Genomic DNA, 15,855 nt, shown 5'->3' on the forward strand with positions numbered 1-15,855 from the left:
ACACAAACATATCTGGATTCTTGAACTGTTTAATCACTTCAGATCTTATAAAAAGTGTGCTCTCTCAGTAATGTTTCATCATTTTAAAGACACACGTAATAACGATGCATTTTCTTATACACAAAAGATTAATTAAATTATCAAGAATAAAAGAACACAAGTTTCATGTCCCATACGCGTTTGGTCCTCATCGTATTGAAAACATTCAAATGTAGACTTTTTAAAAACAAAATTAAAAAGTCTACTAATTTTTCCATTTTAAAAACAAAATGAGCTAACGTCCACTGTAAAACCCAACAAATATACTTATCTGTTCCATGTTCACATTCAAAATTAAAAAAATATGAGAAACATTGTTTGGACAAAGTGGAATCGCCGGCCACTCTAAACACAAGAAAACAGTAAGTTTGAATAAATGAGGCTTTGCAACATGAAACTTTGCGTTTGCAGTGGGAGCTGATTTTGAGCGTGTTCAAAATGATATCAGTTCACCAGGCAGAAAGCAGCATTCTGCATGGAAAACAATGCAGCTGTAGGTGTTGTAGAGTAGTAGGAGACCAACATAGCAACATACTGTAGCTTGTATGTTGCTAATTCTGTCTAATTAAATCATTAATTCAAAGAGAGGCAGCACATGTTGGAAATAGGGGAATCCCTACGAATCAAACACCAGACTTGGAATAAAAAGCTGACTGGAGAGGTGACAGTATATAAAGAGAAAAGGGAAAACTAGAGCCTGAAAAGTACGACACAGTACTTATTTTCCATGCACTACGTAGAAAATAAAGGAGCAAATGTTTGCCAAAAGACTCCGAAATTTTTGAGATATAACAAGGACATTTCTCAACTAGAAAAGCCAGAAGTTTGCTAGAAAAAACACTCCAAAATCTTTAGATTGATTTATAAAAAACAAAAACAACACAAAACTGTATGAATTTCAAAAGTTGAACATTTTTGACTTTTCAAACTAGGAAATTTCCTACTTTTTTTTTTTTTTTTTGCAGAAAATTACTTTTTTTTTTTCTAGAAAAGGACACAGAGTTTTTTGGTAAATATTTACTCCTTTTTTCCACTGACCCTTATATGCTGTGACATAAAAGACCTGGAAGAAAACAGAAAGATGTCACTTGAATGGATCAAAGAATTGCCAAAATGGCCAAAACTTTGGAAAACTCCAGAGTTCACATATATTGTACATTAAAAATGACAAGACCAAGATGTGAAGAAGTTTTTGGCAAGAAAACTAGCGCCTAAAAGTTAAATTATTGAAAAAAAGAAAATAAAATAGTGAGCAGGTTATAATTTGAAAAAGAACAAACTAACTGACTGTCCTAAAGTGAACATTTTGTTGAACAATAACGAGATTCTTCTTTTTGGACCTAAGTCCTCAAAGAATTAGTTTTGGTTACCATACATTAAAGCACGGTGACTCAGATATCATGCTGTGGTCATGTTTCCTATTTTATGTCGTCAGACCTACTCATCAAATACCAGAGGTTACTGATCAGTTTAAAAACACTGAAAGAACCGAAGACGTCATGTTACTTTAGGCTAAGAGGAAAGAGAAAATCCCCTTAAGGCAGAAGTTTCAACAACATCCCAAACGCAGCAGTAAAGCAGCAGCGTTTTGGTCCCAAACTAACCAGATTATCGTTATGAAAATGCCACCCCAGATTCTGGAGCTTAATCCAGATGAAAACATGTGGGCCGCCACTGAACGAGCTGCTGCAGAGGCAAAACGAACCCTGGAATGTGTCCGATCATGGTCACCTGCTCAGGACGAAGTCACTTCGACTCCAGTCGTCTTAAGAGACGCCGGTTATACAAATAAATATTAATACGAGACATTCGTCCAGATTCAGAGGAAAACTGAATCTTCAGAAAAAGTTTTGTGTAGAAGGAAATATGTAAACATTTGTTTTTTGGGTTTTTTTTAAACTTACTAATAATCCACTTTCTTTACTTTCTGTATAGAGATGTTATTATTTTCCTAAGGTTTTGATTCTGGATAGAACATGTAGCGTTCTCAAAACATTTGTGTGTGTAAATATGAGCTGTTAGAAGAATTCTGAACGAAATGTATTAAACACATACTGTTAAAACTCTGAACACAACTGAGGCCTGTACTAAAAAGCAGGTTTGACATATCAGAGGTTTCTTTAAGAAGTCTGTTTTAATCAGCTATAACAATGCTGATATCACTTAGTGATTAATCTCTTTTTCTCTTGACACAAACAACAAATAAAAACAGATAAAAAAAAGTTAGAAATTTACTTCAGTCCTACAATGGAGGTAGGATTTTGGTGTTTGGGGTTTGAACCGTACCGGTGGCGGTTTGTGGAGAATGCTGAAGACAGAAGGTGTAAATTCTTCGTTGAAGTCAATAATTTGGGTTTTAAGCCATTAAAATCTTACAGCGCCTACGTTCTAAGGCACAAATAATAATAAAACTTCCAGTCCCGCAGGAATGTGTATCACTGCGAGGTTTTGAGTTTGAAAGAGAAAAAGCACGCCATGGCAGGGGTGTCCGAAGCTTTTGTCACGAACTAAAATCATCAAGGCAAAAGTTCTTACAGGACAAAAAAAAAAAAGATAATCATTTTTAAAAACATTTAAATCACCAAAGATTTATTGTGTTTTATTTTTATTTTTTTACTACTTAAGATAAGCAAAAAAAATTATTTAAATAAAGGGGTTGAATTTTTCAGAGGAAAGGAAACTTTAAATCATTGCACATCCAGAACTTAAAAAGGGTTTTTGCACGTTTTCATTATAACAAAAGAATCCAGTTTGAACATTCTTCTGGATACTAACTTGACTAATTCTCAGTAATAAAAACAGAATTTAAGTCACTTATTTTAAACAAATAAGTTTATCCAAGTAAATAAAAAATAAAAACAGATTTTGGGGCCCGACAGTTGGTTTCAGAGTAAAAGTCAGAGGATGGATGTGGCTCGTTTTACGCCAGCTGTGCTTCCTTTCACCACCAAATGGTACAAACTGAATTTACAAAAATAAATTCGCTAAACGTGTTTTGTGTGTTTTTCTTTTTTACGTTAGCAGAATAGCTACAAATGGAAACGGTGCTGAAATTAGAGGAAGCAAAAAGTATGATTATTAAAAGACAAATTCTTTGTGTGGGTGCTCAGAAGATTCTAATTTGTCTGTAATAATTTTGAACTAATTAAACATTAAAAAAAAGCCTCCATTTGCATCAACCAGCTGAGCTTGGGGCCCCAATCAGTCCAATCAGCCCACCGGTGCCGTACTTTGGATGGACACCGCTGCAAATGAGTTGTGTATTTACTAAACGTCTGCAATTTCTTTTAAATATGTTTCAGAATTAAATAGTTTTACCATTTCAACAAAAATAAAATCAGAAAGTACAGCTGCTGCAATCATGAATCCACTTGACATAAAGTACAGAGTGGAGTTACTGCTACAAATTCATCAGTTGAAGTATTAATGGCGAAAAATCCCAGCTTTTTCATCGAGACGCGCCATTAAAATGGCCAACTTTGTATCAACATACTCCCACCATGTTAGGTCTATAACTGCATTAACTTATAACATGTACTTTGATGCTCTTTATATGTGATTTAATTTAAATTAGACAAGAATTATAGGAAGATCCTCTGATGCATAAATGAGGAATGCTCCAGCACATTTAGTGCGTTATTGTCCTTAAAAAGAAAACATTAGAATCACTATAATTCAGCCTAATCACTGTAACTCTACGTTTTATTTTTCCCTTTCTCTCACACACTGGGCAACACTGCTCAGCAAGATCTAGATGGAGCCATCTGAGCAAATCGTTCAGTTTTATATAATATAAGGTCATAAACAGAAAGCAGCCAGTCGAAATGCAGAAAGCAAAAAGGCCATGGCAAACTGAGGGGACAGAGTTAGAGATGCACCGATCCGATATTAATATCTGTTTTGGTTCAGATATTGAAAAAGATTCAAGATTGGGCATCGGTGACAATGTGCCTAATCCATAACGGCAAATCTAATTAGTCTAATTCTATGCTTTGTGCTCTCAGCGATGTTACTTATTATTAATTTTACATTATATTTAAATTCCTAATTACACTTTCTGAATCCTTTGATAGAAGGATTCTTGCCGTTTATTTTTACATGTCTGACCAAAGTAGTCAGCCTATTGTTTTTGTAGGTGTCAGTTCCTTTTTTCTTTATTTTACATTGGCTATTATAGTTCTAATCGCACTGACTGAATAAATTAAACTTGTGTTGTTTTTACATGTTTGCCCAAGCTTGTGAAGCTATTGGTGTATTTAAGTGTGCTGTACCGGTGCAGAGTTATCAAATAAATCTGTAATTCAGTGCATTTACGTCTTAAAAAGAAAAAAAAGAATCGTTTCCACAGCACACCTACATGTTAAAGTTGTCAAAGTCAAGCTAGCATAAATTAACTAATTCCTTCTCCCTCACTTTTTTTTTTCTCCAATTAATACTTTTTATTAACCTGTGAAATCCTCGGACCTCATTATCTCGTTGTCATAGCGTTGACAATTAGTCGCAAAGCACTGCGTTCCGTTTTCTTTAATATATATCAAGCATACATCACGGTGACAGTAAAACCAACGACAGTCATCGTTGGCAAGCAGCTGTTTTGTCCTCCAGCACATCTTGGGCACATAGCAACGTGATGTCATGTAGCAACGTGATGTCACGTTGCTACATGTCTATATATCGATCGTGACTTTAAAGAAATTTGACTTTGCAACTTAACTCCTCGCAATTGGGCCTCTTTCTCCAGGCACGTTTTTGATGAACGAAAACCATTATAACATGACGTGAAACTCCAAAACAAAATCTTTTTTACACGATAACGAAGTGAGATGGTGCATCTCAGAAAACCAGAGGAAAGAAGTACTGTTTTTTTTTTTATTTTAATTTCAAATGGCATTGACTAGAACTTGTTTCAGTATAAATTCCCTACTGTGGACAAAAGGTAAAATAAATAAATAAATAGTGCTGAACCCAAGTAAGGAGCAACCCAGCTTTGTGTTTCTTGATGAGCAGCTAATCCTGCTTGGCAGCACAGACCACAGCTGTGTTTCTGTTCATAAGGCTGTTTTTACACTTCAGAGATAAATATTTTAGTTTTTAACACTTTTTATATAGAAGCATCACAGATAGGTAACAATAAATTCACAGAGGTAAGTCGCTACGTTCCACTTTCTCAGTTTTACAGACTTTGATCTCGTACTAAACACTACCAATATATATCTGGTTAAATAAATAGAGTTTTTTTCAGTCATTTTTCTCCGTTATGCACATATTAATGGGGGAGTTATTGTCGCTCTCGTAGAAGTCGTCATTCTTCGTGGCGGCCGGAGACGCTCCCTCGGTCTCAAAGTGTTTCCTCCTGTGGAGCCTGAGGCTCTGCGAGCGGCTGAAGCCCCGCCCACAGACGTCGCAACCGTACGGCCTCTCACCGGTGTGCAGCCTCACATGGTTTTTGAGGCTGGAAGCGCGCGTGAAGCTCTTGTCGCACTCAGGACAGTCGAACTTCTCCCCCAGGTGGATTTTTTCGTGTTCCCTCAGTCGGCCGGACTGGTTGAAGCTGCGGTCGCACACAGAGCAGTGGTACGGCTTCTCACCCGTGTGGGTGAGCCGGTGTCGGTTCATGGCGCCTGAGTGGGCGAAGCTCTTGCCGCAGTCCGGACAGGAATATGGCTTTTCTCCCGTGTGGACTTTAAAGTGACCTTTTAGCTGACCCTTCTGTGTGAACTGTTTCCCGCAGAGGGAGCACTGGTAGGGTTTCTCGCCCGAGTGAATGCGCATGTGGATCTGCAGCGCCGACATCTTGTGGCAGTCTCTTCCACAGAGCCCGCAGCAGTAGGAACTCTTTGAGTTGCTTCGACTTTGCTTTTCCTCAGGCGACGTTGGAAGACCGCGTTTTCCAACGTCTTCGTCAGCATCCGGATTTTCTGTAGACAATTTGGATGGAAAGACTTTAAAACTGACATGTCGTAGGAGCACAAACAGGGTTTGTACACCTTACCTACAGTAAACTCCAGGCATTTTTAAGGTAAGTTTTCATACTCTTCCAGCACCACACTTCAGAGACAAAAACAATACAAATGAACCAAAAAAAAATACTGTTTCAATTCACTATTGTATATGATATATTACAGTAATTTATTACTGTATTCTGCTGCTGTCAAAAAACACAATTTCCCAATTGTGGTGTTTCCAATAAATAGGAAGCGCAATTAAAATCACACGTGTAAAAGTTTGCTCACGCGAGAAGTCGCTAGAAAGCACTCAGTGCCATCATCCTCCTTTCACTTCTTGTCGTCTTCTTCTTCGTGTTTTCCTCCAGTAGTGACATTCCGTATTTGATCACGTGCGATGCGAAAAAGTGTCAACGTTGCAGTTTTGGGAAATACACTAATCGTTATGCGGCCGAAAAACCATCTCATCCTAGTGCAAAAACAGTTTCCCGAATAACGTGATTTTTGCTTTTCTAATTGCCATGTTTCTGATGAGCACATTTATTTTTCAAAAATCCAATTAGAGCAATTATATGGTCAATGGAAGCACAGGTATAATAAACAAACAACATTTTAAATTATGAAATGTCTCTCTCACACACCTAGCTGGTACAAGAACGAAATTTTAATTTAACAGAAAGTACCTCAATTTCAATAACGTTTAACGTATAGAATATAAGGCAACCTTTATTTCAATTAGGCTTAAGTCGTTGATCCATTAGGAATAATAAATAGTACATACACTACATTGAAACAATCCAAGCATATTGTTTTAAGATAAATTACCTTCCTGCACAGTGCACCAATCAATCAGACAGTGATCAATATCCATTTGATCCCTAATTGGCTCTGACCTCTTAACAGATCAAATACAGGCAAATCTGATGTGCTTAGCTAAATGTGCCCATGTTGAATCTTTGGAATCAGCCGTTTAAAACTGAATTTCCATAATATGCCAGAAATGGAAAAAGAACCATCTTGTATAGAGCTGCAGTTTTTGAAAAAAAATAAATAAATTTAAAAAGAAGAAAAAAACAGTCTCCAAGAGGGCTAAGTCACATGATGGTCATTATCTGTGTTGAGACCCATGGAAGCCAAACTCTAATTTAAATATTATTTTTATTTGAGTTTCGCTTGTATTCAATGTGGTCAGTGTCACTGATCTAATCCCTGCTCCAACACCTTTACAAAAGTTCAAAGCACTAAACAGAAACAACTTTTCAAGCAGAAGAAATACTTTATTGAGTAACCTCACTAATCAAACGTCGATTTATTGTAGTGTCTCTCAATACAAGTTAGGAGTCATTTAAATTATAATCTAAAAAAAAAGAAAGTTAATAAATGGAATATACATTCACTGCACTGTATTGTACAACATAATTATAAATTAGGCACAAAGACGAACAAGATTGAACGATTCCTTACATCAGGGGAAATATTTGACCATTTAGCCAGAAGGCTCAGACAAAAAAGGCCAAAGAAGTTTCCAATGGGTCCAACAAATATCTGGCAGATTACTTTCCTGTTCAGCTTGACCAGTCTCTCTTTAAGGATATTACAAACAACTGCATTGTTGAGTCTGCGTTGGGTCATATTAGCACATAGCCATGTCTTTAGTGCACTAAAACTCCCTGCAGCTTCACATGAAGACACTGGCACCAACAACACAAGTCTGAGGAGGGTCGCAACTGCCTCTCCAATTGTGCTACAGAGGTGTTTGGAGAACTGTGAAGGGAAGGACCTTGTGTTCTGCTCAGGATAAGGTGTGGAGTAATCATCTATGTCTTTAGTCAGGAGTGCACTCTCCAATTATAGCCAAGTCTTGATGTTGTCCTGTTCAAAATGCTCCTCAAACTGAACCTCTAGCATCCGAAACTTTAAACACCTCTATCCACTGCTTTGCCAAAAAGGCGTCTTCAATCTTGTTTTTCAATGGAGTCAAAGGAATCAAGACAGTCAACCAATGTTGTTGCTTTCTCATAGAGTGCAAGGTAGCGCCCGTCATTTATCTTTTCTGAAGAGACGACTGTGGCCTACATACCAGACACAATCTGAGATTTTTCTGAAGTGAAATATTAAGGCATTCAAACTCTCCAACAACAGCCTACGCAGGTGTGAGGCCCTACGTAGTCTTTCCTTTGCTGAAATTCTCAAAGAAGCCACTGGTATCCATCTTCTTCCGCTTTGTCAGGTCACAGAGGCCCAGACTTCCCTCTCCCCAGCCACTTGCAGCATATTTTGCCATGTCCTCCAACTTGCAGACTACCCACTCATACTGTCCTGACACATCCCACTGAACAAGACACTTTCTTGTTCAGTGCCATAAACATCCTGGGTTCCATAAAACTATCACTGAAAACTGATCGTTTGCAATGCCTTGAATTATTGCATTGGCCAGGACACTTAGAAGTTCATTCTGTGCTTTGAGGCTTGTGTACATAATGGTCTGTAAACCTCTAACAAAATGGGGTAATCCTAATCAGTATGAGAGAAGTTGATACAAACAGCCACTTTTATGAGTGGGGTTACTAAAGGCTAACAGAACTAACAATTTTTTGTAAGCAATGCCTTGTCACCTCCTGGCTTTCTGAATGCTGCACTAATGAAAGTAGAATCTGGTTTTCATCGCAGTACAGACTGATTTGAAAATCCTTTGCCACAACAAAAACACAAAACTCCTCTCAATGTTGGACTGTAATGTGTCCAAGGAAAACCGTCACACCATTTCTCTTGGAAGGACAATGACTTTCCACTAGCAAGTGTTTGTGGACTTGCTAGTGGAAAGCAAGTCCACAAATTTAGTTTCCAAACTGTTAAGGCTTTGTACAGTCACTAGGGTCTGAACCTTAACATCCCGTACTTGTGCTGGCAACAGGGCCATCCTGTCCTGCTGTGCCCCTGTCTCTGGCGCCGGCTCTTTAGGGCTCCGTCCCTGCCACCACTCTCCCTGGCTCTGAACAGTCTGTCTCCTAGAATAAAAGTTATTTTTCATAACTCACAACAACCCAAACATAGTTCAACCCAACAGCGGGTACGGTCATTGCTTAAGTACATGTTTAAGTGAAGTTCATCCAACTTACACAAAACCAAAAAAGACATGACGATAGACAACAAAGCCACTTCCTAAAAGGAGTTTTATCACAGACGCTATTCGTGCCTGAAATAGCATCTCAATGCTAAACATGTTGTAGCACCACAGACGTCCCCAACATTAAAGTCAGCCCACATTTTGAAAGAAGAATTTTTTTGAAGAAGTTCCATGAATGATTATGGAGTCCTGAAAGCTGATTGGCTAGAACTGCACTAAGTACCAATTTGATGGTTGAAGAACTTAAATAACAGATGAAAAATAAATTTCAGGGGTTTTAATTGAAAATCTTGCTTATTTTAGTCTTTCACTCAATTGCAATTGATTCATCGCATTTTAATTAATCCATGGTTTTACAGATGAAACCATGCATTACCGTCCTTAGAAAGAAAGTTGGACTTGGCATGGCAGACCCCAGAGATAAACTGGAGCTCAGCCTGATTTGTGCATCTCTAGCTTTATTTGTGTGACAAAGTGGTCCGTTAGGGTTGGTGTCTCCTTACCGTTTACTGACCCCTCCTCTTCATCTTTTACTGTAATCCTAATCTCTTTGTTGCTTTGCTGATGCAGCTCTTCATTTTCTTCCGGAGTCTCACAATTCTCCCCATCTGATGCGTGGTCTGGAGTTTCCTCTATCAATGTAAGGACACCACCCGTATGAACATTGCATAATATCACTAAAGTTAGATTTACATTTAAAGGGGCAGTATTAGGTATTTTTCAGACACATAATGCCACTTTATAGCACAACCAAGTAGCAACGTTACCTTCAGTTGTAATAAGAATGCTGCATGTATAGAAATTTGACGTTGTAATTTAACGCCTTGAAACTGGGGCTTGGTTCCCTAAAGAAATTCCTGCTCTTTCTGAAACTCCACCTCCAGGAAGTCATCACAACGTTGCTCCTCTACTAACCCTTTAACAACATTTTTACCAGCTTTGATTTGAGAAATAGCTCGTACAATGAGCTCAGCAGATGCTCAGTTCCACCAGGTGTTTGCTAATTGCTGCTGGCTAGTCTGAAGGAGCTGAGCGGGGGAGTGGCACGAGATGGCTGCTCTGTGAGGTAGAAGCTGAGAAGCTTGGAAACTGCTGCTCAGAGGAGGAGCTTCGTCCTTCAAGGCGGCTCTAAGTCCACTAGGCGTTTGGCACAGCTTAATGGTTGCCACGGGAGATTAAGGGATTTCTCAAACATGCATGAAAGAATCAAAGCAACACTCCAGGTATGTTTTTGATGAGGTAATAACATTATAACATGATGGAAAGCTCAAAAAAGTGCATTTTGCATAATACTGACGCTTTAATTCAGCAAATATTGAAAAGGATATTGAGAATATTTAAAGTACCGTATAAAGGTTCCTCCTCTTCTTCCTGTTTCACTATAACGTTCACATGGGGAGTGGAAACGTGGTTCTCTGAAGGGTTTTCCATTGTCCTCGGGGTAACTTCTGGCTGAGGCGATGTGACACAGTTAGGACGCTCTGAGGAAGTAGGCTCAGCAGCATTTGGGGATGTCTCGCTTTCAGGTACCTTAAAATACAGTTTCATTAAAACATAAATAACTGAGCAAACTAAAGAAACAAGTTTCAAAATGCTGTGTCCTGTTACTACCTCACAGATGGAGTTAGCCTGGCCCTCCAGGTACGACTCATCTGCCGATGCTCGACTCACTCCCAAGACGACATCAGGGACGGACTCGCTCTTGCTTGACGTACACGACCGCCGGTGGTTTCTCAGAGTTCCCGCTAACGAGAAGTGCCGTCCGCAGTCACCGCAGGTGTATGGTTTCTCTCCTGTGTGGATCCTGGTGTGCCTCCGGAGCTCCCCAGGAGCGACAAACGACTTGTCGCACTGAGAGCAGCTATATGGCTTCTCTCCCGTGTGAGTCCTCATGTGCGTGGTGAGCGTCCACTGCTGTGCGAAGGTCTTGCCGCAGTCGTTGCAGTGGTAGGGGGTGATGCCGGTGTGGAGGCGCTCGTGCCTCACCAGTGTTCCAGACAAGGCGAACCGTTTGTCACAGAATGAGCACTGGAAGGGCCTTTCTCCAGTGTGAGTCCGCTGGTGGTCCCTCAGCTCGGCCGCCGAGTTGCAGCTCTTCTCGCAGTCCGAGCATGGAAACTTCTTCCTCGTGAAGCCCGCGACTACCTCGCAGTGCATCGCCTCCAGGTGCGTCTTCAAGTGCCAGTGCCGAGAAAAGCTCTTCAGGCAGATGGAGCAGTGGTAGGGCCTCTCGCCCGTGTGAGTCCGCCGGTGGAGCCGCAGCTCCCCCTGACTGGCAAACCTCTTGGCGCAGAAAGTGCACGGGAACGGCTTTTCGCCCGTGTGGACCCTTTCGTGGATCATGAGGAGCCCTTTCTCTGGAAATCTCTTTTCGCACATGGAACAAGGGAAGGGCCTCTCTCCCGAGTGAGTGCGCAAATGTCGCTGAAGCTTAGAGGCGTAAGGAAAGTCTTTCCCACAAACCGAGCAGCTGTGGAGGGATGTTATCTTTTCACTCTCGCTCTGAATCAATTTCTTGGAGGGAGTCTCTGCAGGTACGACGCCTGAGATGGGATTTACTCCTGTGTGAACACAAGTTAAGGAAAAGTACAATATTCAGTGACATTCAGTGGATCCCAGAGTGTTTCTTTGCATCAACTATTCCACACAATTTTCATGACATACAAATGAGAAAATGTAATATTTTTACATTTTCAATTGTGAGTACACAGATGCATCGGCCTAAATTTGGGAGAGCGGCGATTGGCTAATACTTACCTGTGAAACCGATCTTGTCTAACTCCTATCTTGTGCTAAAAATCAGCTACTGTTACCTTTAGTTCTGTGGTGAGAGATGGCTGACTGACACACCCACCCACCAGATCATGTCTGCACCTGCACGATTAGCAATAGTCACCCCACTGTGACTATTGCTAGTGGAGTGTCGCCAATTTAGCAACTTTGTTGCTGTACTTAATGAGCAACAAAGTGCTCATTGACCGAATCCAATTAAAATTGGTATCGGTCAAATTTGGAATCGCTAGGTCAGGCCAGAAAACTACAATCGATGCGCCTGTATTTTCAAAAGAAAAAAAAAGTTGAGTCATGTTTTGTTAATATGTTAATAGCCAGTTTTATTTGTTCTACCAACGTTGCATGCTGATTTCTACCATTCAGGGTGTTTCAAATAAATTTTTTTAAAAAGAACAACAAACCACAAATATAAATTTTTTTTACAGCCAATTAAACTTTAAAATCTTTATTTACTTACTGACTTCGGAGTAGTCCACTTCTTCCCCGTCTGAGTTGATTAGACCACCTACTTCTTGCTCGTCTTCGTCAACAAGGCCCACCGCCGGTCCAAAGTGGTCAGAGTTCTCTGAACCCATCTCTCAAATATATGATCTAAAAAAAAGAGAAATCTATGTTTGACTGTAACAATATGGGCAAACTGCTCATTGTGAAGGTGAAGAATAAGAGGGTAACATTTTTGTGTCAATACTGTCCAAGTACAACTAGGTATAAGTTTCAAAGTCAGGTGCCAGTAAAATGACAATTTTAAGACGAAGATTTAACTGTTTACTGCCTTATCAAATAAAATCACTGATTTTTGTATATGTGAATCAGTAGAGGCTGGGTTATGTAAAAAATATCCTCACTTCCTCAGGTGTATTTTATCATATCAGTTTAGACAAGCATAAATTAATAATGATGATGATGTGAGGATTTTGGTTATTAGTGCATTGCAGACCAAGCATCAAAACAACAGAAACTGAGACAACATTTTTCAACAACGGCTCACTGGTGCAGAGTTATGAAATAAATTAGTAATTGTTTTTCTGTACCGGTCAATACTAAACCTCACATATCGGTATTCTGTCAAAAGTGAAGTGTGTCATCAGGACGGCTACTAACAGCACACTTCCAAAAAAATCTAACTTTTATCAAAATAAAATAAAGCTACAGGAAGAAAAACATTGAAAGAGAACTGAGAAATCTAACAAATGTAGGACGAGCCATGAAGAAAACCATTAAAAGACTGGAAAAGATTTGAAAGTGCAGAAACACAGATGGATTTAGTTCGGCAGTCTGCAACCTGCCGATCTGCAGCCGCAAGTGGCTCCGGTGGCGCAAGTTCATCTCGTAACCCGAGGGTTGCTGGTTCGAACCCCTGTCCATCTGTCTCAGTTATTGGGCAAGACAGGTCGTCTACCTTTCCAGTTGGTGGTCAGACAAGCATTTCAACATTTAAAATGATAAAGAACAAATTAATGTCTTTAAAAAATAATACCAAATGCAGGTTTTAGCAGTTTTTCCATAAGTAGTTCAATTAAATGCTAACAAAAGAATGACATTTAAAGTACAAGTGATATTATTTTATATGTTATTTTACCATAAATGTCAACATCACATAGAGAAAATGTATCTGTCTTTTTTTGTAGAGGTTTTCTGTCTTTTTTTTTTTTCATTTAAAACATGAAAAGTAGAAATAAAAGGGTTTTTTTTTAAATAAATGATACATTTTCGGTAAACTGATTTTTTAAAAAAGTATAGATAAACTGTATTTCTTTTTTTTTGTTCAAAAAGTCAGGTTGCATTTGCGCCTCTAAACGAGGCGCAAATGTGCCTCGTTTAGAGGCGCATTTTTAATCAGCCGCATTTAGGGCAAAAATGTTTCATTGGATTATAAAGGTTGCAGACCAATGGCTTTGATAAAAAGCATATGAAATCACAAAGAAATCGCATATGAAATCACCAGCATTTCATGTTGAGGATTGGAAATTGATGTTTTCCATCTAAACTGATTGAGTTTGGACTATTATTAAGAAGAATGGACAAACGTTTTAAAGCTTGTTGACACATACCTCAAAATAAGTATCATTGCAATTGGAGTTGAGGGCATTATGACAAATTATAGACTTAGGGCATGGAGGTTAAATTTAAAGGCAAGCCACACTTTTAAGATGTATCTTTGTTTAAAATAAATAAATAAATAAATAAATAAAATTAATTAATTAAAAAATAATGTATCATTTTCCTTTCAACTTCACAAATCCTACTGAAACATATCGAAGTTTGTGACTGTTAAGGTACAAAAGGTAAACAAGTTAAAGGCTTAGTGAGGCACTGTTGTTGTCCCCACCCTGGAGGACATCCACGGTCCTGCTCAAGGACAGACAGACGGACAGACAGACAGCAGGAGGTGTTGCGGATGGAAGAGTGACTCCAAACGACACGCGCAACCTTCCTCGCGCCACAAATCTGACGGAAAGGTGTCGCCTGTATTTTCTGGGACTTTTGATAATTCAACGTGAAGAGAGCAGCTGGCCCAGTAGCATTAGCTCCAGGCTGCTAATTCTGCATATCTGCTGCCTCATATCTACTGTTTTCAATCAATTAAATGACTAACCTGTTAGAGGACAGGACTCTCTGCTGGAATGGGGGGTAAATGCACCACCCTCACCAGACCTAGTGAGCTGAGCAGACAGCAATTGACCTGGAAATGACTTGTTTTAATCGCGACAGCCGCGGTCACCACCAAGCTGGTCAGCGACCACCTCCTCCGCCTCCTCTGGGGGGGGGGAGGACCGCTGATAGCCAGCTATCGGAGACATGGGTGGCGTTTCACGGCATCATTTATCTTAACAAGCAGCTGATAATGACCCACATTTTGACAAAAAAAATCAAGCGACATTAATCATCACAGCCCGCTAGAAATTCACCAGATTTCTACAAGACCCCCCCTCTCAGCTGGGGACAACACTCGCTAACTCGACTAGCTAACGACAGACAATGGACATGTTGACCAACCTCTGCATGGATTGTTCCCTCTGGTAAAAGGAGCCGCTTCGAAATAGTTAATGGCGGCGAAGCGGCAATAAGCGCGTTAACGCGTCAGCTCCGTGCTCAGGGTGCTACAACGGCGCGTCAAATGATTGTAAACAAACAAATGAGTCACGTTAGAAACACGACTGATGACAACACTTTCAGCTCGAGTTGGTGCTACAGACCCTCGGCACTTCCGGTTATCATAATAAAAGCCCCCGAACAGCGCAACAGTGCGTTTATTCCTAAAGCTCTGCAGCGGATGGCAGGCAAACGTGGCCAAGTCAATGGGAGCAAATGAAAAGACTGCTTGATAATGTTTGTTTTAAAAGTCTCTCTGGCTTCATTTATAAAACGTTTATTTTTCTCAAATCTATCAAAAAAAAGTTCTTTTAAATAACTGCCATGCTAACTGCACACTATACAGACAGAAATAAGAGAAACACATTTGCATTCTCAGAATCAAAATGTTGACAAATTAAAATTCAATGATTGCATTTATTGTATTTCAATGCAGTCTTTTTGATGCGTTCTGATGTTTCTCTTTGATTATGAGCATCACAATTGAGGTTGGAAGGCCTCTTTGCCATCACCATAATCTTTAGGTCAATATAGAAGAATGACTTTACATCTAAATCTGCCAGAGGTATGAATAATACCAGTCATAACTATTACTAAAATAAATATTATATCTATAAATACTGTATTCATGACTTTTTAAGGCCTAAAAATAAGAATGGTCTGTACTTGTATAGCACTTTATCCAGTCCAGAGGACTCCAAGGCGCTTTACACTACATTCAGTTATTCGCCCATTCATCCATTGCAAACTTCTTTGCAGGACCATCTGCCCTGGAACAGTCTGACACCTTCCACATCTAAAAAAAAAAAAAGCTTTATGTATTAGTTTAAAATTTGTAAAACAGGACTAAAGCATTAA

General features: G+C 39.5%; 1 protein-coding gene across 2 annotated transcripts; it reads right to left on the reverse strand.

Moving 5' to 3' along the window:
- Positions 1-4,299: 4,299 nt before the first annotated feature.
- Positions 4,300-15,848, reverse strand: LOC102223843 (zinc finger protein 431-like). Of its 2 annotated transcripts, none has more exons than XM_014474048.2 (6): positions 14,902-15,848; positions 12,362-12,495; positions 10,723-11,672; positions 10,458-10,641; positions 9,615-9,743; positions 4,300-5,957 (listed from the first exon to the last, which is right to left on the reverse strand). In XM_014474048.2, the coding sequence occupies exons 2-6, from the start codon at positions 12,477-12,479 to the stop codon at positions 5,278-5,280; spliced, it is 2,061 nt and encodes a 686-aa protein (XP_014329534.1). In that variant the 5' UTR covers positions 12,480-12,495; positions 14,902-15,848; the 3' UTR covers positions 4,300-5,277. The 2 variants fall into 2 exon arrangements, with proteins under 2 accessions (XP_014329534.1, XP_023189620.1); XM_023333852.1 differs by lacking the exon at positions 14,902-15,848 and adding an exon at positions 14,501-14,886.
- Between the last annotated feature and the right edge of the window lie 7 nt (positions 15,849-15,855).

Source organism: Xiphophorus maculatus, chromosome 5, assembly GCF_002775205.1.
Source record: "Xiphophorus maculatus strain JP 163 A chromosome 5, X_maculatus-5.0-male, whole genome shotgun sequence".
In the NCBI taxonomy this organism is placed as follows: domain Eukaryota; kingdom Metazoa; phylum Chordata; class Actinopteri; order Cyprinodontiformes; family Poeciliidae; genus Xiphophorus; species Xiphophorus maculatus.